This window comes from Lethenteron reissneri, chromosome 30 (assembly GCF_015708825.2).
Source record: "Lethenteron reissneri isolate LAM-NWPU_2019-01 chromosome 30, ASM1570882v1, whole genome shotgun sequence".
NCBI classification, from domain to species: Eukaryota; Metazoa; Chordata; class Hyperoartia; order Petromyzontiformes; family Petromyzontidae; genus Lethenteron; species Lethenteron reissneri.
The window spans coordinates 11226986-11249761 of record NC_083808.1 but is presented as its reverse complement, the minus strand read 5'-3'; the positions used below and the strand labels follow the sequence as shown (position 1 = coordinate 11249761).

The following is a 22776-nucleotide window of genomic DNA, read 5'->3' as shown; positions in this document are numbered from 1 at the left end:
TGTTCCGCCAATGCCAGTTACATTATGTTTGTTTTTATTAAGCTTTCGGAGGAAACCCATGCAGAACAGGGGGAGAAGATACAAACTCCACACAGAAAAACGCCCGAGTCTGGAATCGATCCCAGGCCCTTGGTGTGAGGCACAAATACCTTGCCGCTGGTGATCTATATATATTAAAGGGAAATTTGTGAATGTGTGTCTGTTCGAAATGTTTAGCATACTTACCAACATGCAACAAACTTGAAATTTGCCATGTGGGTAGCTTCCAGACTGTACACAATAAAAAAACAGTCTAAAAATAAACTTGTATTTTGGGGGGGTGGGGGCGCAATAATGGATATATTTTGCACGGCAAGTGAGCGGTGACGTCACATCTGTGATGTCACCCGCATGCGGCAGCGTCACGCAGTGTGCCTGGTGACGTCACACATCCCCCCCCCCCAACCCTCCGCGTAGGTTGTGTATCCTGCACAAATGCGCGGCATCGCTGTCTCGATATTCTAAGTCAACGCGACTATTTGCAGCTCGCTCTTAAATTTTAAGCAGAAGATTCATCTGTTTGTGTGAAGCAGCAAAAACTCTCGAACGCTGAGCTCTGACGTCATGAAATTTGCACAGCTGATGCTGTCTGAAATTTCTAAGGGAACGTGACTATTTTCAGCTCGCCGAGTTGCCTAAATCGACCTTACGTGTAAGTGGGTTAAGGTTGAATTTCCTTTAGTGAAAAACATCCAGTTTAGTGAAATTGATTTGTTTCGGCTTTTTTATTTCTTGCAAGCATACATTTTTTTGGGGTTTTTTTCAGTGAAATATAAGGGAATTTGAAATTAATCCAAGGCAAGAATCCAAGTCCCGGGCGAAGCCGGGTAGTAAAGCTAGTCTATTAATATATAAAAGCACATATAAACTGAACTATGACCACATCTACAGAAATGTTGTGAAAAATGAGAGAATTTAGAGAAATTTGGCAAAAATTCTTATTTTCCGGATTTTGCTCTTGGTGGCTTTCAGATGTGTCCACATGTTCACATGTTTCCACATTTAAACAAAATTACTTGCAGGGAGAGATTTTATCGTAGCAGTACGTGATCTGTGCTGTAGCTAAAGTGATTTGCAGAACAATGCAAATACTTATTTTGGGCAGGTCATAAAGCCTTGTTTCATCAAGGTCTCCATCATTGCATTGTATGTTAGGCCATGGGTTTTTCGATAGCATAGACGGCTTAAATCCTCATGTTGTGTGTCAACTCGGAATGCTGCCAACAGAAAAAAACTGAACACATTCTGCCAATCACACCGTCTTCTTCGCTGCACATAGACAGGCCAGAGAAGTCGACTCAACCCATGCACTTTTTATTTTTAAGGCAGTGCTCTCGACGAATTTTTTGGTATTCTTTTCATGTGTTATTTGTGTTTGTGCACCATTGCCTACAGGGTTAGTAAAAAGAGTATCGCTTTGTGGAAGGTCAAAAGCTCCTGTCACATTGAAAAACTGACCCTCACTGGATGAAATGGAAAAAAAGGCCAAAAAAGCAAAAAAATTCAACTTTTTTTGAAATGTAATTTGCATCTTTAAATAGCAGGATCCACACAACACTATGTCATGTTGTAACATAGGAAGCCAGCACATCTGTTGGCACGAATTCTACATCCCGTGCATGCATTCCCTGCAATTAAAACCGCCGTTTGTTTTGCCAAGTGCAATTAGATGATTGTGTTGAGTGTACTCATTGAAACATCTCCACATGGCCATGCTGCGAGAGATCGCTGTAATTAATTCCTCAACAATTGACACAGACCCAAAAAAAAAACACGCGAGAAAAAAAAATTGTGTTCTGCGCGTTCTCCATTAGCAGAGTATATGTTATCGTTGTAAAATATCTGTTCAGGATGTGGACCTTGTGGACACGTGTTTCTCGATAGGTTTGCCTCTAGCTGGCGTCGCATTCAGTCCGAGGGGTGTCTTGCAAAAATTATGGATTTGGCGGTAATTTTTTTTTGGACCTGTCAGCTTTGCCATATGGTAATTGTTATACTTTTCCTCTTTAGCGATTGACCTTACTGAACGGTATCGTATGCTTGCCTTTCATGGCCTATTGTGGTATCCCGTGCATGCGAGAGTGTGTGTGTGTATATACAACCCGAGATCGATTCCCACTCACGGCCAACACCAGTGACGATTAGCTGGGGGGACAAAGGCATCCGGGCGTGCTGCTGGCCACCTTCATATGTGCTCGCTAACAGCACTTGCCCTAACAGTCTGTTCAGGCTCTACGGGGATCTTTGTCCTTGTACGTGTAAAACCATGCACATAGCCTGCCACAAGTGCCATGGTGATGTCGCTGCCACTTTATGGCGAATGCCGGTTATTTTGTATGGAGCTGCGTTGTCGTGGTTAGGATATTGTGATATTATTCCAGCGAACGGGACTCAATTCCCAGCCATGAACATCAATGGTCAGTATTTACTGAATGTTATTGGCCTCCCATGGATTGGCTCAGCCTTAAATAAGTGCCTGGTGCAGTGTGCCATGCTTATCTCATGTGTTCACAGTCTATGCAATTGTAGGGAGCTGCTCCCTCGGAGTCATGATTCTGGAAATGCAGCTTTGATTACTGGCCATGTATATCACCAGTGGCAGCTGGCATGTGAATCTTTCGTGTGCCTCCCCTAAGTAAACTTAATGTGACCCTGAAAACAATGACAGTATGCTCCAGCCGTAAAATGTTGACCTGTCATGTACAATAATAATAATAATGATGGTAATGTTTAGAGTTATGCAGTATCATTCATACAAGTAGCTTTTCACAATCGCTGAGGAACTGGAGACATGCTGGAAGGCAGCCTGGTGGTGAGGTGGCATCAACGACAATCAATGTGTGGCCAGGTCGCTTCTGAAAATGAAACTCGTAGCTCAGTGGGCTTTACCTGGTAAAATATAAATCGTTTTTTTGCTGATTTGCTTAGCATTCCTGTACTTTGCACTCCTGCCCTGTTTTTTTTGTAATGACCCGCCCCTACTGGACATCTGTGAAAAAGAGCTTTGTAGCACATCGGATTAATAAAGATCCCGAGTATGATGTTTTTAGCCACACATACATATATACAAACAAGCAAAGTCAAAATGATCAACTTGTTCAGCCCTCTGTAATGATGAGCACCTTACTTGTCGTACTACAAGCTGTGTCTGTTTACATTGAATTGTTTGAATGGATATAAGCAATTTCCAGGCGTTCGGAGAATCATATTCGCATGCACTATCGCGTCCTGTAGTCGTTGCCAAGCGGTTAAGAGAATTCTAGCCTCCAGATGAGCAGTAAAAGTTACCCCTCCTCATATAACAAGAAAAAAAGCCGCTATACAATGCCACATGTCCATACCTGCCCTGCATTCCTTTTTACCAACAGGGACTTGACTCAAGGTCCATCAAGCACGCTAATTCAGGTCATTATGCTTGAGTTCTGACTCTAGGTCTGTCATCACCCACTCAATTCTGGGCCCTGTTGGTCCTTAAGCACGTATGCTTATCATAGGTCGTGGTGGCAAATGTGGTCCTGACAGGCAGGTTCCGTTTCTAAGGGCCTTGGTACAACTTATGGCCTTAATCATAGTTTCGCTATGCTAAATCTTCAAAACTACTGATGTAGAGCTTAAGTCTTTGGTGAGCTTGGTGAGCTGAAGCATGTGATGTGTTAAAGGTCGCTGCGTTTTCCCTACTCGAACTAGTTCTGCATATTCCATGAGCAGCCCTAAAGCACTTCCGTGTGGCAAATAGGTGCTTACTAGCTATGATTGATTCTGTGATGCATTTTTACTGTTAATCCAGCTCATAGGCACTGTGGTTAGAACACTTGACTCACAAATACAAAGTTTCTGGGTTCAAATACCATTTTGGAGACGAATCATTCTGTAGAATTTGTACCTTTTGGTTGAGAGTTGAAAGTGGTTGTCCTCATGAAAAACGATCCTTGCCATAGGAATGTGGGATGTCCACCACTGCCTCACTGCAGCCACAGAGAGTGAGTGGTCCCGTATTTAACTTTGGAGGAGGAAGAAGACGCTTGGCCTTGACTTTGATTGCTGCACTGTTATGGTTTACAAGGATGTTTTTGGGTTGGTATTCCTAGGTCAGGGGTCGGCAACCAAAATAACAAAAAGAGCCATTTCTTTCCAATTCGGTACAAAATTCAGTATTTCAAGAGCCGCAATGCATATGAGTACATACTGTACATACGTACATATCGTCAAGAAGCAGCCCGTAAAGAGCCGCATGCGGCTCCGGAGCCGTAGGTTGCCGACCCCTGTCCTAGGTCAACCTCGAGAACAATACACAGGTTAAAGACCTGTGTTAATGTTCACAAACGTATGTATGTTGGACTTCTTTTGCACTGTACGTAGCCAACCCTGCTAATCAGAGGTGCGGGGGAAGGACAACAAACTAAACACAAAAGATAGTTCTAAATAAATTAGTTTTAAATCTAGATTTAGAAGTGCATAGCTCCAGTGGCTTCCTAATATCAGAAGGAAGAGCGTTCCACACGGCCGCAGAAGCGCGTCTGAAAGCACGCGATGCGGTGACCGTCTTTGTTTGATGGCTCACCAAAAGCTGCTGTTGCGAGGATGACCGGAGTTCACGTGATGGTTTATGCTCCTTGACGAGATCAGCGAGGTGTTGTGGTTCATTTGTGGCAAGCACTTTGTGTAATGAGTGCGACCTTCCAAAATTGTCAGATTTAATACATCGTGTGCAGATATTCTTGGGTCTTTCGGTAAAGTCACGTAGATAGGTTCAAAGAAAATAACAAAAAAACTACGACGTTTCGATCGCAACACAAGTGGTCGTCTTCAGGAAAAGGGGGGTTAGCTTCCAAGGGAAACTGTTTATAAGGGTTTGAAATGGGCGTAGCCCAAATGTCAGCAGCCAATGATAATGTAAGTGGTGGGCAGCCAACCTGACGGTGGTTGGTTTTCCACCAATCAAAGGGCTGCCAGGTGAAAATTAGCATGTTAAAGAGAGATTAGCATGTTGATGGGAGATCGCAGAGCCGCAACCAAGGGGTTGGCACGCGAAGTGACTGTGAAAGCGCAAATTTGAAATGGGCGTAAAGCACAACTAACATCGGAAGGTGGTAGGATGGGAACATCATAGCCCTTCCAATGATTGCTCAGTTTGTATCCATCTTCTCAGTTGAAATTGTGTCTGTGTCTATAAATATGGATGGCTTCATGAACGAATTTTTGTTGATAGCCAGTGGGCTTGCAAAGTAGAAAAATCAATTTCGTGTGAGCCCACCGCATTAAAACAATGATCAGCCACGGCCGAGGTATTGGTCCTACCGTATTTCAGATCTGCCTTATGTTCACAAACACGGTCCGAGACATGTCGATTAGTTTCCCCAATGTAACTACTGCCGCAGACACAGCTTAGTTTGTAGAAGCCAGGGTATTGCATGTCAGGGATCACATTCTTCACAGATGGGATCAGATCACGAATTTTATGTACTGTGTTAAATCGAACTTGGATCTTGTGTTTGCTCATGATTTTGGAAATCTTTTTAGTGACCCCTGCTATGAATGACAAGGTGATGGTTTTGATTGGGTCCTAAGATGGTTCTTTCCCAAAGGTTGGGGTGATAGCTTTACGGATTGTGTAGTCTGAATATCTATTCATCTTGAGAGCTTGGTGTACGGTGCTCCAGTTCACTGGCTAAGTGGTGAAGGTCGGAAATACAACGTGCTCTATGGTGTAGAGTTTCGATGAGGAATTCTTCTGGTATGGATGGTGGTGGGAGTCAGGTTTTAGGTAGGCATCCGTATCGGTGGCGTTCCTGTAAACAGTGTCCCATTGAGCCATCTGCTCTCTTTTCGATTAAAACATCCAAGAATGGTAACTTGCCATCCTTTTCCACCTCCATGGTGAATATGATGGCTTGGTGTATGGAATTGATGTGGTTGAGGCATTGGTTCAGAGCTGGTCGGCCATTTAGCCAGATGACGAACGTGTCATCTACGTATCTCTTCCACAAGGACGGACGTCGAGTGGATGCCTGGATGGCATCTGTCTCAAATTTTTCCATGAAAACATTGGCTACAACTGGAGATAAGGGAGAACCCATTGGGGTACCTTCAACTTGTTTGTAGAATGTACCATTCCAGGTAAAGTAAGTGTTGGTGAGGCAGTGTCTCGCCAGGGCCGGTACATCAGCATTCAGTCCTTGTTGGACCAAATCTTCAATGATTGCCATGGTGTCAAGCACAGGAACTTTGGTAAACCAAGAGACCACATCGAAACTAGCGAGCAAATTACCTGGAGATAGTGAGATGTCCTTAATTAAGGATACCAAATGAGCTGAGTTGAGTACAGCTGAGGTGGTCTTACCAGTGAATGGTTATAAGGTCTCAGTCAGAAGTTGGGCCAGTTTGTAGGTGGGTGAGTCAATGGTGGAGACGATAGTACGAAGGGGTGCCCCTTCTTTATGGATTTTTGGTAAGCCATACAATCTGGGTGGTCCATCAGCAGAGGGTTTTAAGGAAAACTGCTTGGTTGGTTCGGTCAAAGACGTCTAATCAGTGATGATATTGTTGGTTTTCGTTACGAGGCTGTTGGTGGGATCTCTTTTAATTTTGGTATCGCTACCATTATTAAGTAGTTCCTGAATTTTGTTATTGTATGTGGTTTTTTCCATGATAACTGTGGCATTGCCCTTGTCGGCTGAGAGGATGACGATGTCATCCCTCTTTTTTAATTGAGAAAGCTCAAAGCGCTCATCTTTACTGCTGTTGCTAATAGGTGTCTTAGCGTTTTTGAGGATTGCAACGAATTCCGATCTTGCCACGTAGTATGCGGATTAAAGATGTAGAGTATGCAGATTAAAACGTCGTGTTGACTGTTAAGTGGGCTTGGGTAGGACGCATCGTTCGAAGGGGTGATGGCCGGTCAGCACGAATAACAGCAGAGGGGGCAGTCAAAGGAGGGACTAATGCATCCGAGGGGACATCCACCACAGAGACGGAGCAACGAAAGGAGCTCCTTTGCGAGTGCTCTGTGGATTGTTGCATCACAGGGCCGTGAGAGGTGGTGGCAGCTTGGGGAGGTCTTCATCCACCAGTAGCTGCTGATGATGATGATGATACATGGCTGAGGAGAGGAATGCGCAACCATTCAACTTCCTGCCTCAGTATGGATCCCCTGGTTAATTCGGCTTGCGAATAACAAATGTCCTCCTGTGCCTCGGCACTTCGGACGCATACTCCGTTTCGTGGAGATGTCATAACAGAATAAACCCCAGCACCTATTAGCTGAGGTGTGGACTCGAGTCATGTGACTTGGACTCGAGTCAGACTCGAGTCATGAATTTGATGACTTCAGACTCGACTTGGACTTGCATAACAATGACTTTGTCCCACCTCTGAGGTGTGGACTCGAGTCATGTGACTTGGACTCGAGTCAGACTCGAGTCATGAATTTGATGACTTCAGACTCGACTTGGACTTGCATAACAATGACTTTGTCCCACCTCTGAGGTGTGGACTCGAGTCATGTGACTTGGACTCGAGTCAGACTCGAGTCATGAATTTGATGACTTCAGACTCGACTTGGACTTGCATAACAATGACTTTGTCCCACCTCTGAGGTGTGGACTCGAGTCATGTGACTTGGACTCGAGTCAGACTCGAGTCATGAATTTGATGACTTCAGACTCGACTTGGACTTGCATAACAATGACTTTGTCCCACCTCTGAGGTGTGGACTCGAGTCATGTGACTTGGACTCGAGTCAGACTCGAGTCATGAATTTGATGACTTCAGACTCGACTTGGACTTGCATAACAATGACTTTGTCCCACCTCTGAGGTGTGGACTCGAGTCATGTGACTTGGACTCGAGTCAGACTCGAGTCATGAATTTGATGACTTCAGACTCGACTTGGACTTGCATAACAATGACTTTGTCCCACCTCTGAGGTGTGGACTCGAGTCATGTGACTTGGACTCGAGTCAGACTCGAGTCATGAATTTGATGACTTCAGACTCGACTTGGACTTGCATAACAATGACTTTGTCCCACCTCTGCCTATTAGTCACCGTCCTATATAAGCAAAGGCCCTTATGAGACGGATTATACGAAAGCTCCAATGTAGTTGGGTAGAGATAGCAAGACATTGGCTTCGAGCAGCCCTGATGATAGAACGGGAAAATGTATTCGGGACTTTGTTTTTGTTTTCCCGTCTCCTTTTACCGATGCACTGTGAGTCGTGGTGTACTTGTGTGCATGCAAAAAAGAGATACTGTTATTTGTAGCAATCATAATGAATATCATTTTTTGTATGAAACGACTAGGAGGCAGGTAATTATAATATAAGCCAATTACTCTTTAATACTTTAAATTGTCACGTAATTATATTTGGATGAACGTTCCCTATCTGGCCAGGTGACATTGTGTTCAGGGTGGAAGGTCGTTAGTTCAATTCTTGGTCAGGTATTGACTTAGCCCAATGTCTCTCTGAGGTTGAAACAATAAATCTGTCTTTGTGGGAGGTCAGCAGTGGTCATCCTCTAGAGAGGGTGGCGCACACCACTGGAATCTGGAAGTTTCATCATCGGTGTTGGGAAGCTCAGAATCAGAATATTTATTTATTCTGGAGGTATCCGATGAGCAGTATGAGTTGATCACCATCTAATGCTTGCTTGAGCATGGAGTTGACTTTTAAATCGTCACATGATTCATTCAGACTTATTTTCAACTACAGTCATATTCATTTAGGGAATTACAAAGCATGTACATGAATAATATTAACTATTAAATTAGCCAGGAAAACCTCAAATGAACTTAAGACATTCAGTAAGCTCCTAAGGGGACAATTGGCCGATTACTTTGCAAGCATTCTGTTGATTTTGCCGAGTATCTTTGCAAATCGGCAGGTTCACGTCTACAAAATCGAGGCGCGAATCCCTTCTCGAAACTAATGTGGGTTGGGGCTCGTCGCCAATGGCGGCCCAGATTCAGTGGTAGAAATTCTGCATTCCTATGGCAGGAAGCAAATCTCTCCGCATGGGAACAACCCAGAGGGCATTGGCAACACTGCAAATAGCACAGCCCCCGCCGGGCCCGCGGGCTGTCGCGGGTTGTGGCTCCTCCGTGCGAACATAATTAGGGTCCCAGCAAGACGAAGAGCCTTTTAATGAGACTCGCGGTGACCCCGTAGGTCACAATTCAAGCGGGCATTTTCATTTCCTCTAAGGTGGCTGTGATTTAGAGATTGTCAGAACCTCGCAAGACAAATGAGAATAGCTGTTGCTCTCTATCATACCGTCCCCCTGTGTACGTGCACATTGGTACGAAGCTGTGTATATACACACACGTAGTATATTGGCTGGGATATGACTGATTTATTACAGCAGCAGAATAAGGTTGCACATTGTGAGTTCAAGTCCTCGCCAAGATCGATTCAATTACGTTATCTTCATCAAACATTCACAAACGCAACCAGCAGCATCGCCGCTGCCATCATCATCACATATTTGTGACCATCTTCATTGCTATCAACACTATCATCATCATCATAATTCCTCTTTTGGTAAAATGTTTTTACTATCTGGTGAGGCCTGTAGCAATTGATGGAAAGTTAATTCATTTTGTTGTGGATAGACTGTCATAGAAATGTAGAATGTTGACAGCTGGCTGAAGGTTGGAGTTAATGTAACAAAAATACAGTAAAACCTTGGATTGCGAGTAACTTGGTCTGCGAGTGTTTTGCAAGACGAGCAAATTTTTAAAATAAATATTAATTTGATAAATGAGCGAGGTCTTGCAATACGAGTAGTACGTGTATACGATTTGTCTGCCGAGCGTCACGTGATCACAACTGATATACGAGTGCTTTGGATTACAAACACGTTTCCAGAACGAATTATGCTCGCAATCCAAGGTTTTACTGTATGCATATCCAGAAAAGTACCACTGTACAATGTACAATGCAATATTTGCAACGTACAAGATTTGTGCAGTGTATCTATAAATATTTACATTAATATGCACATCACATGCTTATGTCAATACGTACAAGGTCGACATTTAGAGGCGTTCCAATGATAGAAGAAATTGCGTTTTAATGAACCACTTGAGGCAATTTTTTTAATTACATTTGGTTTCTCTTGTGATCAAACCTGTACAAGATTTTTCGTCAGAGCTTTCTTCATTTGGGTTCAGTACTGCTGTATAATGTGCAGCAATAATAATTACCTCTAACTATGTTATCAGTATTTACCCAGCAGTTAATTCGACGAAGCACCGTATGTGTTATTTGAAACAAATACATACCTTCATAATACGGAATTTATTGTTATTAACACCGAATGTAATTATACCAGCTTGCTTCTGTTGCCTAACGGCTTACAGCTTATTTACAACTCATAATATTTTATGTTTGCTTCAGTGACTATCACTCAAATCATTTGGTTTAATGAGGCATGGCAGCAACACATAATTAAGCTGCCGTGCTGCCAAGTCAAAGCATACTGGACTCGGGAGAGAACAAGGGCTCCTGCTTTCAGTTGCCGGTGAAAAGATGAAGGTGCGACCCAGCGTTTGCTTGCTCCTGCCACTGCTGGCATGAAGGGGCCTCCATCAGAGAGAGGCTCTGGATCGGCGATCCTCAACCAGGGAGGGCAATGTGGATCCACAGAAAAGAAGTCGAAGAAGAAAAATAATATCGTCACCAAGGAAATGTACAATTTAAATCGGCAAGTAGCATGTGGTGGTCCGCCAAATGTTTGGAGGTTGAAAAAAGGGGGGTCCCACACACTCGAAAAGGGTTGGGAACCCGCTGGCCCGGAGAGCCCCGACTCGTGCACACTGTCTTCTTGGTTCTTTCGGTAAAGTCACGTAGAATGGAAATAATAAAATAATAAAAATAAAACATAATAAAATTATTCTCACGACGTTTCGGCCACAACGCAAGCAGCCGTCCTCAGGTGACATACCTATTCTTCACCTGAGGACGGCTGCTTGCGTTGTGGCCCAAACGTCGTGAGAATTATTTGATTATGTTTATTTTTATTATTTTATTATTTCCATTCTACGTCACTTTACCGAATAAACCAAGAAGATAAATCCCTGCAGTCACGAAAGCTTTAAATCGAAACCTGGGTTGCAAATGCAATGTACAGGGCGGTCCAGATGTCTTGTGACCCCGCCCCAAATAATCGACCCTGAACATTTTTTTACCCTTTGCATATTCATTTCTGTTTTAAATTAACCTTATTAAAAATATGTATTAAGTTTACATAATTAAATGGGGGGGGGGGGGTCACAAGACATCTGGACCACCCTGTACTAACCATAACACCAGGGCAGCATCCAGTTCAATTCCGTTTCAATCATTGGACGTGTTTATCCATCCACATCACCTCCTCTCAGCGGAATTTGTGTATGCTCCGGCATGTTGAATGTCACTCTGCATAGCAATGGGATGAAATATTAAACCTAAAAGCTTTTAAGGGTTGTGAGTTCAGATCCTGTTCGGGGAAGTGTCTCGTGTTGATACAATGAGTGGAACTTGTGTGCAGAGTCAGCAGCGGTAATCCTGTGGCAGTATTATTAGGGCGATTGGGCGACGCACCACCAATGTCATTCAACCACAGAGTCACGCTAGCCGTCACTGTGCCTCTGGATATAGTCCAATCAGCGTCATGTCACGTTGTGTGGAGTACCGCCTCTTTTTGGGCGATTTCACTCCGGCTGAGAATCGCCCCGAGTGTTCCCATAGACTTACATTCAAAGATGTTTTTTTTCGAACGGGGGGCGCTGCAATGCATTCTCTATGGCTTTCGGGAGGGCTCGCACTAACGTGCTTACGTCATCATACGTAAGCACGTTTCAGTCAACAATTTTATTTGTCGCCACCTAGTGGATTCTTTAATAAAAGAAACTTGAGTGGATTGTATTAATAGTGAGTATAGAAACAAACAAGATGTATTGTAAGAGTCACTTTATTTTTCATTAATATTAAAGAAGTGAAGTTGCCTTTACATGCTTAAGCTGTTAATTTATCCTTTGCATGGGTGGACCTTATCTTTATAAATCATCCAGACATTTGCCCCCCCTGAGAGATTTTGCAGGAGCCGCCACTGATTATGACCTCTGTTGACTTGGCCCCATCATGTGAATGTCGAATTTCCATCATCGGCTCACGACCGTGAATGGAGAGAAGCGCCTCCATTATGCTCATCTTGCATATTGCGCATTGTTTTTCTGTAGTGTGGTTCAGATCGGCGTTGAATTTAGTGATTTGCAAGTGCTACATTAGAACCTCTATTAAGACATCTGGTCAGTGTGGAATAAACGGCCATAAATATTCTCTAGTGCAGTGGTTCTTAACGTTTATTGAAGCCTTGCACCTCTTTGCTCCGTAATCGTTAACAAAACGTACAATGTTAATAAATACATAGGTTTGATGAAAGAAAGTAGTTGTACTTACGTGCCCATGCTTAATTTGCGTGTCGATTATTTCCCTTAAAAAATCCGTCCATTTCTCGCACCCCCAGAAAGGGCATCCCGCAACCCCCAGGGGGTGCGTGCGCGCCAGGTTAAGAACCACTGCTCCTCGTGTCTAGAAGGACTTTCTCGAGTTCCCTCTCGTGGAGAGGGCCTTAAGCCAGCAGCGGGGTGAGCAAGCAATTGCTGGGACTGCACCTTATCGTCGCACTTGGACTACACTGGAGGGCACCGATGAGCATTGTTGATCAGGGTGTATGTCGTACAGCTGCTACTAATTTGAAATTAAATTGCTCAGAAGTGTGTGATAATTTTAATTATGGACACTCTTACGGCTTTAATAGCTGGACCTCGCTGGCCGGTCACCTGATCACTGCGCTAGCTGGTCACGTGACCACTGCGCATAAAACTCCTCTCACTTTTTTTTCATGCACGCATATTGTTACCGTTGATTATAAACATTTAACCTTGGTAGTTAACATTCCTACTTTGTACGGTGTAGTCGTTGAATCCGCAACCACTCTTATGCAATTTTATATCTTAACAACCTGAATAATTGGACGGAATTTAACCATTACTTATTTTTCAACAAATTAATTTTGAATTGATTTATGTTCCTTGTTAAGTTCTATGTTACTCATTTTATATAATGAGTAGGCCAAGTAATTAATTTGACCACAATAGGCATTTGATTGGCTTTTTCAGTTCAAGAATTGAGATTGACACTTAGATTACTCTTAAATGGCACCACAATCTTTAATCATCATAAAGGGTACAGGATATAGAAGAGGGGGTGAGCCCAGGACTGGCTCAGATTATCACTCTCCACTGATGTCAACCAATGTTGGTAATCAAACTCAAGTCACTGGGTTCATGGCAGAGTGTGCAAACCACTGCGCCACTGCTCCCTCCCACGCAGATATTAAATAGAAGAGATATGTGACTCCTGCACATTAATGTTTTGCTGTATCATCATTCATATATGGCCACTGCCTTCTTCAGTGACAGTTTAATAATCCCATACCTTGGCAGTGAAACTGAACACGTTTGAAACTGGTGCAGGCTTGGCTTTGTTTAAACAAATGCTACTGGGAAACATTAATCCAGGAGGCCTTTTGGCCGATGGATTAAATGCTGTTTCCTTTCCTAATGAAACAAAATCCCCTTACCTGTTTATTTAATTTTCAATTTTCTCTTGTTGGGCAACCTCCCAAACACTGCACTGGCTCAACCCTACTTAGCTTCTCATTTCACGAAGTGATCAGACTCCAAGGGTGTCATGGCTGCAGAACAAAACACAAGCTCTCTCTTCTTCCTTTCCAACAGCTGCTACCATTGCCCATGTACAGGATGCAAAGTCTGCCACTCAATTTGTTGGCACCCCTCTAACCCCACTGAGTTCTCGTGTCCCATTAGATCGTTTCTTTTCATAAAATCGATCACAGCTATGCATTATGGTAGGTGTCAAGCAGTCTGTGTATGGAAACGGGGTTATATGTGCATGCGTGTGGGTGAGCGGTAGCACAGTGGTTAGTCTTACTGTGCTATGAACCCGGTGACCAGAGTTCGGTTCCTGATAATGACCAACACTAGTGACGATTATCTGAATTGGTCCTGGGCCTCCCCTAGGTCGACTCATCCTCAAATGAGTATCTGGTGCAATGTGTAAACATCGCCACTGGAGAGACAAAGGCAGCCTTGCATGGTGCTGGCCCACCCACCCGTTCGTGTACCATGCCAACCGTTATAGGTGCTCACTACAAGCGCTTGTCCCAAACGTCTGTTAAGACTATTAGGAGATCTTTGTCTTTTTGCATGTGTGATGAGGAGCGGTGGCGCAGTGGTTAGCTCACCGTACTACGAACCCGGTGACCCGAGTTAAATTCCTGCTCATGACCCATAACAGTGGCAAATATATGAATCAGTCCTGGGCCTCCCCTAGGTCGACTCATCCTCAAATGAATCCTTGCAATGGTGTGTAAACATCATCACTAAGGTGAGACAAAGGCAGCTGAGTGTGGTGTTGGCCGTGCCGTGCCAGCCTTCATAGGTGCTTGCTAAGAGCACTTTCCCCGACATCCTACTAAAGGTTATACGGGGGTCTTTGTGTGCGTGTGTGTGTGATGCGTTCGCATTAGCATTTTAATGAAGTGCATTTTAACTGCTGGGAAGCGGGCAGAAAAATGCCCGACGTTGCCTGCGCTACTCAGCCCTCAATCGCCACCTGAGACCAATTGTGTGACCAGATGTCCCCCAGCAAGGCTAGCGGGAGACCGGCGAAATTCACCATGAAGGAAAAAAGGCTTTGGATCCTTTCTTTATCGTAATCATCACTGCCATTAGTGACACGGAAATCAGAAAATCTGCTTCGTGGTTTGTGAACTTACCTCACCCCGATGGTAGGAATTTCATGGCAGGATAAGGGAATGCAACTTGGAAGTTCGGAATAGAAAATGGCAGGAAAGTTTTATAGATGTAATCATGGAGAGGGGGTTTGTTGGGTAGGGCACCTGTCTGGGATGATGGAGGAGGGCAGGTTTCTGAGACAGGCACGCGAGTGCCACTCAGAGGTTAGTTTCCAGGGGGGAAGACTTCAACCTCGATATGGGATTTCACAAGAGCAGACCTTACATTATAACCAGATGACAGCTCGTCGAGACAAACCATCGCTTACATTACCTCATTTGTTAAGTCACATGACTGATTAATATGGACTTAATTTGTAACCAAGTGACAGATGGATGTGACAAATGTGTTAAAATGTCGAGAACAAAGCATACAGAACCATAAACATTTAAAAAAAATACCAAATAATGAGATTTATGAACATGCATTTCAAAACTTCATATTTCAGTAAATGCATTTAAATGAAGAAGAGCATCTAGTGCATCAGTACTTACATTTATATTCTTGACCAATGAGTCCAGCATTCATGTTATTGAGCAATGAGTCCAGTGTGCATACAGTACATCAAAAAGCATCAGCTCAGAAGTGACAATTTGTTCTCAGGTGAAGGAGATGCAATACCACTCCGTGTGTTGAAGAGCATCGTGGTAGACAGAGTAGCTTTCAAATCGGCGTTGCGAGTGGTGTATTTATACGCAATATATGCAACGGGTAAAGGCGCAGCCCTGAAATCGCTTGGTCGGGCCACTGCTGGTGGAAGGGCCTCCCACGCGGGGCAGTGTTAGACAACCCCTGTGTAGAGAAGTTCCGACGGACATACTCGTAGACGGAGGTAAGTTAAGGACTTCCGCCAGGGTTTATTAAAGCTTATCAATATTACACAGGGTACACAACTCCCAGGGGCTAGGGGTCCTACTCTGAGTCCGGGTCCCTGCTGGCTAGCTCCGGTCTCTCTCTCTCTCGTGTCGGATCGTGGACTCTGCCGACTCCACCGAGCGGAGAGAGAAGCACCTCTACGGCTACCACCGGTTTCTCCCCAGACTCACTATTCGATCCCTCTCTCTACCCCTGGTTCCCTCTTCACCCTGTTTACTTTACCCGTTCCCACGGTGACCCCGCTTACGTCACGGGGTATCCCTTAAGTACCCTAGGAGACGTGACGTCATCGCACTGAACGGCACACCTGACGTCACTTCCCCATTTTACTCCTCTACACCTGCAAGAGGGTATTTGGCTTACTTTGTCATGCTGTTTTGAAGGAATATAAATACAACATATATATTGCATTGCGACTTTCGCGTTTGCTTTTGGGACATAACAGGCATTCAGTGTTAATGCTTTCATGAGCTTCAATGTATTACTGTGACCTTTTTATGTTTAATAACTCTGGGCATTTATGCTTTGCCCGTAGTTGAGCATGCCTCACTGATGAGATCTTGTGAGATTCCGATTGGTCCTTGAGTCCTTGGCACATATATGGCCTATTGGTGCCAACCCAGGATGGCCCGTGGTAGCTTTTTACGAGCAAACATTTTGTTAAAGAGCATCATCGTTTTGGAAAGGATAACAACAACCTACGTAAATAGCAAACTTGTCCATAAAACAGGCAGTATTTTTATTTGGCGTTATGCACATGATGGATCCTGGCAGCATTTGGTACTAGAGGTAGTACTGACCAACCCGAGCTCATGGGCTAAATGTGTCTCTCGTGCTACTCACTGAAGGCTTGTCAGCCGAAGGGTGATACCTCACCACGCCTATGGACTGCGTGGATAAATTTACAGTACACTGGCAAATGTATACGGGGACCCAGGGATGTTGTCATCACCGGTTAATTTTGGGACAATTGGGTGTGCAACATTGAGTGAAGGGATGCCTGCGAATGCCAGTCGATCTGTAGGAGTCTGCCACGGTCTGCAATAAGTCAAAACATAGCAACCTGCATTGCACATAAGCACTTGAATTGGCTACAATTTAATACGTTTGATGATCTGTAAACTATGCAGTTGCGTATTGTGAATCAAAAGGGATGGAGGGGGTGGAACTCTGAATAGTGTTGCTCTTCGTGACTATAATCTAGCATGATAACGGTTTGGATTTGTGTTCGAAGTTTAGTGTTTAGTTATTCGCATTATTAGAAGTTTTCCCATGACACTTTGAGCACGTAAATGTATGATCTGTATTCACAAAGGAGCACCTGTACGGGTGATAGTAGACATTAGGGTCCGCCGTGAAGCAAATGGCACTTCTGTGATGTCCCACAACGTTCATGAAGCAGTGGTATACTAAGTGCTGTTTGTGAGTGCCTATTGAAGGCAATAATGTAACCAGTAACGGTTGAGAACTAAATCGAAAAAAGTCATGACCTTTGTGCAAAATCACCAGTGGACATGCTGCGGAGAGAGACAGACCCTCACCATAACAATGTGGAATTTCCACAATTTCACTTGCCCTTCCTTGCTCCTCCTATTAGCAAGGTTGGCCAAATGTACGGTGCGAAAGAAGTTTAACATACATACGTACGCAGCCACCTAACAGCTATTTCAATCAATCGGGAGATGATTTGACTTTTCTGACTTTGATCAGAATTTCCACTGTTGGGGTCCTTAAAACCAACTCAGATGCAAGTTCTCTAACCTGCATGGGGGCAAGTCACGCCGTGTACTTGTGTAATGAGACGACTTCCGAGACAAGACTTGTAGAGGGTTTCTTATTTATTTCTTAATACTTTAACGACAGGGTCACAGAGTAACATAAGCGCTGACTGACTTATAACTTAGCCATCCATACAGCGACATCGGCGATAGTTTTTGGTTCTTTCGGTAAAGTCACGTAGGTAGAAAAATAAATAATTAATCACGGCATTTCAATCGCAACACAAAGAATCATCATCATCGGGTAGAACGATACAGCAGTAGAACTACTGAACAAGAAAGGGCTGTTGCAACAAGAGGTTTTTCCAGGTTTGAGGTGGGTGTCACCCAAGGGTAAGTAGGCAGGGTCAGAGATGGAAAGGAGTCCCGTTGCCGTACATACGCACAACAGCTGCGCCAAAGGAGGATTGGCATGTTAATGCAGTCGCGAAAACTTTAAATCAACCATATAGCTGGCTGACTATATAGTGACGGCGACGATGACGACTGTATAGCTGGCTGGCTATGCAGCAACGACGACGACGAAGAGATGGCAGAGATGACAGTGATGACAGCGACGGCAGCCAGGACCCGAACCCCATCACGACAGCCCCGAACCCCCGTTTTCCTCTCCCTTATATTCACCGAGCGTGGCCAAGCCACGCCCTTGGCCACGCCTCTCTTCTGGAACTCTTTCGCGGGTTCCAGGAGCTTCCAGTCAGATCCCCTCTTTGACCCTTGGCACAGTTACGGCCCCCCTTGTGGTCGCTTGCATGCGTTATTCTATATCGCACCCATACCCGTAATTAGCCCCAATGGCCACCGGATGGCATGCTGTCATTACACTTGCAACCCTCCTCTTGTGCACTCCGGCACTATCGTTTGTAGGAAGTGCTGTCCCCTCTGCTTTCTACCTCATGCCTCTCGTCTCCCCCAAATACAGCCGCTTGCTAAAGCGGCAAGGGAAACGGCGATCGCACGCATGGGGGCGCGCGTGCGCATCCCCCTCGTGTTCTCTGCTCTCCTTGATAAAGCCATTTAACCACATCATTTGCATAACTAATTAGAGGTGCTGGAATCGGCCGATGGCCGTTTTTTTTTCCGCTGCTTTTACGGGTGAGCACAGCTGGCGGATGGAGATAAATACGGAGTTGTTTAATTTCATGTCGGAGCGAGAGATGTGGAAGGCGTTTTGAGAGCTGGCAATTTCATGGACTATAGTTCCGGCAGCATTTGTCAAGTTGTCAATAAAAAAATGCAGTTATGTTACGTATGACCTTTGTGTTAAAAACATGGGCGATGATGCTATCGTTACGGATAGGACAGTGTGCGTACGCTCACGTTAACGGGAAAGCATGTAAAGTCATGCAGGCACAGTTAGATGTGCAAGTCGAACATCATGGAGGCTCGCATAACGTGAAATACATTACATGGTACAATCCAAATGTGTTCATAATGCTCTTCTATGAGTTTCGGCTTGGGTCTAATTGTCCACGCTCAACTGATGTTGTCTGTAATTGACCATGGTCCCTTATGTTATGGCAAGCCTCGGGACCACTTCCTGGAGTCGTGGAGTTCTGCCATTACTCGTACAGTACATTTCATTAAAGCGTGTTTAAATTTTTTTTTTTATATTACTTTTTGTTTCAGCTGAGCACTCTGCCACAGTACCTCCCAAACAACTTACAGTCCGAACTCCATGGCAAGCCTGTGATCGCATCACCTTTTTAGCATCATGGCCATCCTATTATCTGTGGCTGTGCTTGGCCTGCCAATGAGCCCTTGTGAGAGTGAGATGTGTTTGTGTCTCCCTTGCTGCAGGCTGTCTATAGCTTTTTTCAAAGTCTTGTCAGCATTTTTCAGTGACACTTCATGTTGCTGTGTGTTCTCACAGGGAACTGCTTTCACAAAATGTATTATCTTCTTATTGAGCAACCAACATTGATTGTTTTATGAGTGCATAACTTAAGTGACCTTACCTTTTATGTTATTTTTCACTGTCTTTTAATTCCATGGATACGCATTTATAGAAAAAGATCTACGTTTTTGGTACTAAATTTGACCAGTATTCATACTCTTTGGTTCTTTCGGTAAAGTCACGTAGGTAGAAAAAATAATAGATCACGAGGTTTCGATCGCAACACCAGCGACCATCTTCAGGTGAGAGAGAAAGGAAGCTACTGAAACAAGGTCTTATGTAGGCCTGAGATGGGTGCAGCCCAGAGGTCGCAAACGGGTCTTGATTCCTTACCCGTACCCGTACCCGGCCGCACCAGGGTCGCAAATGGGTACCCGTAACCGGCCGGGTACGGGTATCCGTTCCCTACCCGTACCCTACCCGAAATGAGTGACAAACGGTGACTCACCAGTGACTCACGGCCTACCCGTACCCGGCCGTACCAGGGTCGCAAACGGCTACCCGTACCCGTACCTGGCCGGGTACAGGTAGCCAGGTATCGGGTAGGGTACGGGTATCGGGTACCCGGTTGCGACCTCTGGTGCAGCCTCAGGGTAAAAGGGCGGGGCTAGAGATGGTCTGCCTGAGGCTGTGGAAGTGGCTACATAAGACCTTGTTTCAGCAGCTTTCTTTCTGTCTCACCTAAAGACGGTCGCTTGTGTTGCGATCGAAACGTCGTGATCTATTATTATTTTTTCTACCTACGTGACTTTACCGAAAGAGCCAAAGAGTATGGATTCCTGCAGTCAGGAAAGCTTCAAATCAAGATGGACCAGTATTACCTATGGTGTAAATTTGTTTTGATATAATTTCGCCAGTGTTTTTTATGTAATTAATTTTGAGACATGGCTCATTAAAGCTGAGGTCATTAACATTTATGACCTGGAAATTGCCTCATGAAGCCAATTAATTTCTTGCTAGACATCCCATTCACCACTCCACACACAAGTCACTCATTGTGTTTGTTTTTTTGCATACGTATTTATTTCCTGTTAACTCTTCGAAATTTCCTTTGGTTAATGTTATTGCTTTATTGGAACTATGGAGCCTGTGATATATTCGTTATGGCGCAGCTTGGAGCTTCATGCAACATCGTGTGAATAGATACTTATCTCAAGGCACAGTTATTATTAGCATGCCAATTAACAAAAATTAATGTCATTACAAAGGTGAATTTAAAACATCTGAAATGAATGAGGACTTGACTCATTCGTCAATAACACTTCGGCCTTAAAATATGTATTTATCGAAGGTTTTTTTCGTTTCAAGCAATAGCCCTTCTTTCAGAGCACCTCCGATTAGCACGGTTGGCTACGTACGGGCAAACGAAGTTGAACATACATACATTTGTGCATGCACACAGCACACGTGCCGTCAAGATGAGCCATTGGGCAACGAAGAAGGCCACTGCCCAAAACTTTGACTGTTTTTCTATATTTCCTCCTTTAAGGCCGCAATGTTATTGACGAATGTGTTTTCAATTTCATGTTGTTGTTGTTAATTGTGCTTGTGCACCGCTGCCAACGCAGCAGCATCGCCACTGAATTTGTTCGAAATGCATAAGGGTTTAACAAACTGTACATCACTGCTTGTATAATGTTTAACATTAACAGCCAGGGCTTCAGAAAAGCCCGACCTTAGGTCAATGGGCACCGTTTAGTATGTTGTTCTCAAATATTTTGTATTATCTTTTATGCATAGAGAAAAAAAAACAGATGTAAGATCAAGGAAATGTTTTGTACGAGTGAGACGCAGCGAGTGAAACGCAGTGAGCCATTCAACAATTCTAAAATATAAATTTGGATATATCTGCCGTCTTAAAGCAGTTGCATCTGAAGACGTTGTACAGAAAGTGGGATGTTATGCACCGTGGGGCAAACTAAAAGCAGGGAGATGTGTCTGATGTGATATTTATAACGGGTCACGGATAGCAGACAGTGATAGGCAGAAGAGAAGATGAAGGTCCTGAGTCTAGACCTGAACTGTGGGAGGGAATCAGCAGCATGGATGGTTGGGGAGAGGGACTTCTAAAAACTATCAACTATTTTTTTATTTTACCAGTTAAGGCCCACTGAGCCACGTAGCTATTTTTCAAAAGCGACCTGGCCGCAAATGATCACTCAACGGAGTGGCTTTGCACGCGGAAATGTATAGCAGCCAAATACTCTACAGGGGCCAACAGCTGCGAAGGAGCAACCTGACAATGATCAGCAGTTGAATGAGGGCTTTTAACGGAAGGTTTTAGTTGCTGGAGCCTAGAGCACATTAAAGGAGATAGGGCAAGATGAGCGGGGAGGGGGTAGGCTTTGGAAACTCCTTCGAGGATCTTGAAGACTGTGGAAGTGATCTGGTAGTTGATGTGAGATTAGATCTGGAACTGGTGGAGAGTTCTTAGGTCTGCGGTGATGTGATCATGTTCACAGGTGGCGGATAAGGAGTCTTGCAATGGCGTCCTTTTACAGTGTGGAGGTAAAGAATTTTGGGAGGTTGTAGGCTACATATGCAATCACGTTGGTGATCCTGAAACGATTGTATAATTCGAATTTCCGTGCGATTTCAAGATCCTTATTTTTGCTCTGACGGGGTGTGCAGGTGACCCAGGTGAATGCCCAGCAACCGGTGCAGCTTGAATTGGTGTCGCGCTACCAGCAGCTGCAGTCGCGCTTGGCCACTCTGCGCATCGAGAACGAGGAGGTGAGGGCTTCGTGGAGCGTGACACTCAACGCCCCTGTGTTGCTATTCCGAACATTGTACTTTTATATTGTTTTATTTTTATGCAGGAGAGGGCAGTGTTAAAGGGCAGTGATAACGGGCAGAAGGTATAGAGAAGAGCTGATAGCATATTTAATACATGGTCATAGTAGCAGTAATCAGCTGTGTGGCATCTAGATGGGAATCAACCCAGACCACTAAAATGAACGCCATTTGAGGTGGTTAGGTGGCTCAGAGGTCAGAGTGCTGTGCCAGCACCGCTGGGACGCTGGATTCGAATCTAAACAGCTGTCTGTAATTAAACCGGTGAACACTGCCCATTGTTTGTTAGGGCAGGGAGACACTTTGTTATTGACTTCTTTGAGTAGAACTGCTGGCAGCGGTGGCCAAAATTAAGTCAGTGCCTCTGCTAACATGAGCACGGAGTGGTTCTCACCTCTATTTATGGCCCTGAGCCAGGGGTGGATGTTCCACATTCGTTTGACAGAGACGAGTCTGTTAGTAAAACCACTATGGTAGAAATGAACCTCGACCTTGGATATATAAACTTGTGACTCTCCAATTGTGAGTCTG

The 22776-nt window shown here is 44.4% G+C and overlaps 1 protein-coding gene across 4 annotated transcripts in view; it reads left to right on the top strand.

The window, feature by feature from the left end:
• Positions 1–22776, top strand: part of LOC133349527 (SLIT-ROBO Rho GTPase-activating protein 1-like) — a 199830-nt gene that overhangs the window by 130167 nt on the left and 46887 nt on the right. For all 4 annotated transcript variants that reach the window (XM_061563064.1, XM_061563062.1, XM_061563063.1 and 1 more), the window contains exon 8: positions 22084–22185. In XM_061563064.1, coding sequence (XP_061419048.1) covers positions 22084–22185 — 102 coding nt within the window. The remainder of the gene's footprint in view (positions 1–22083; positions 22186–22776) is intronic.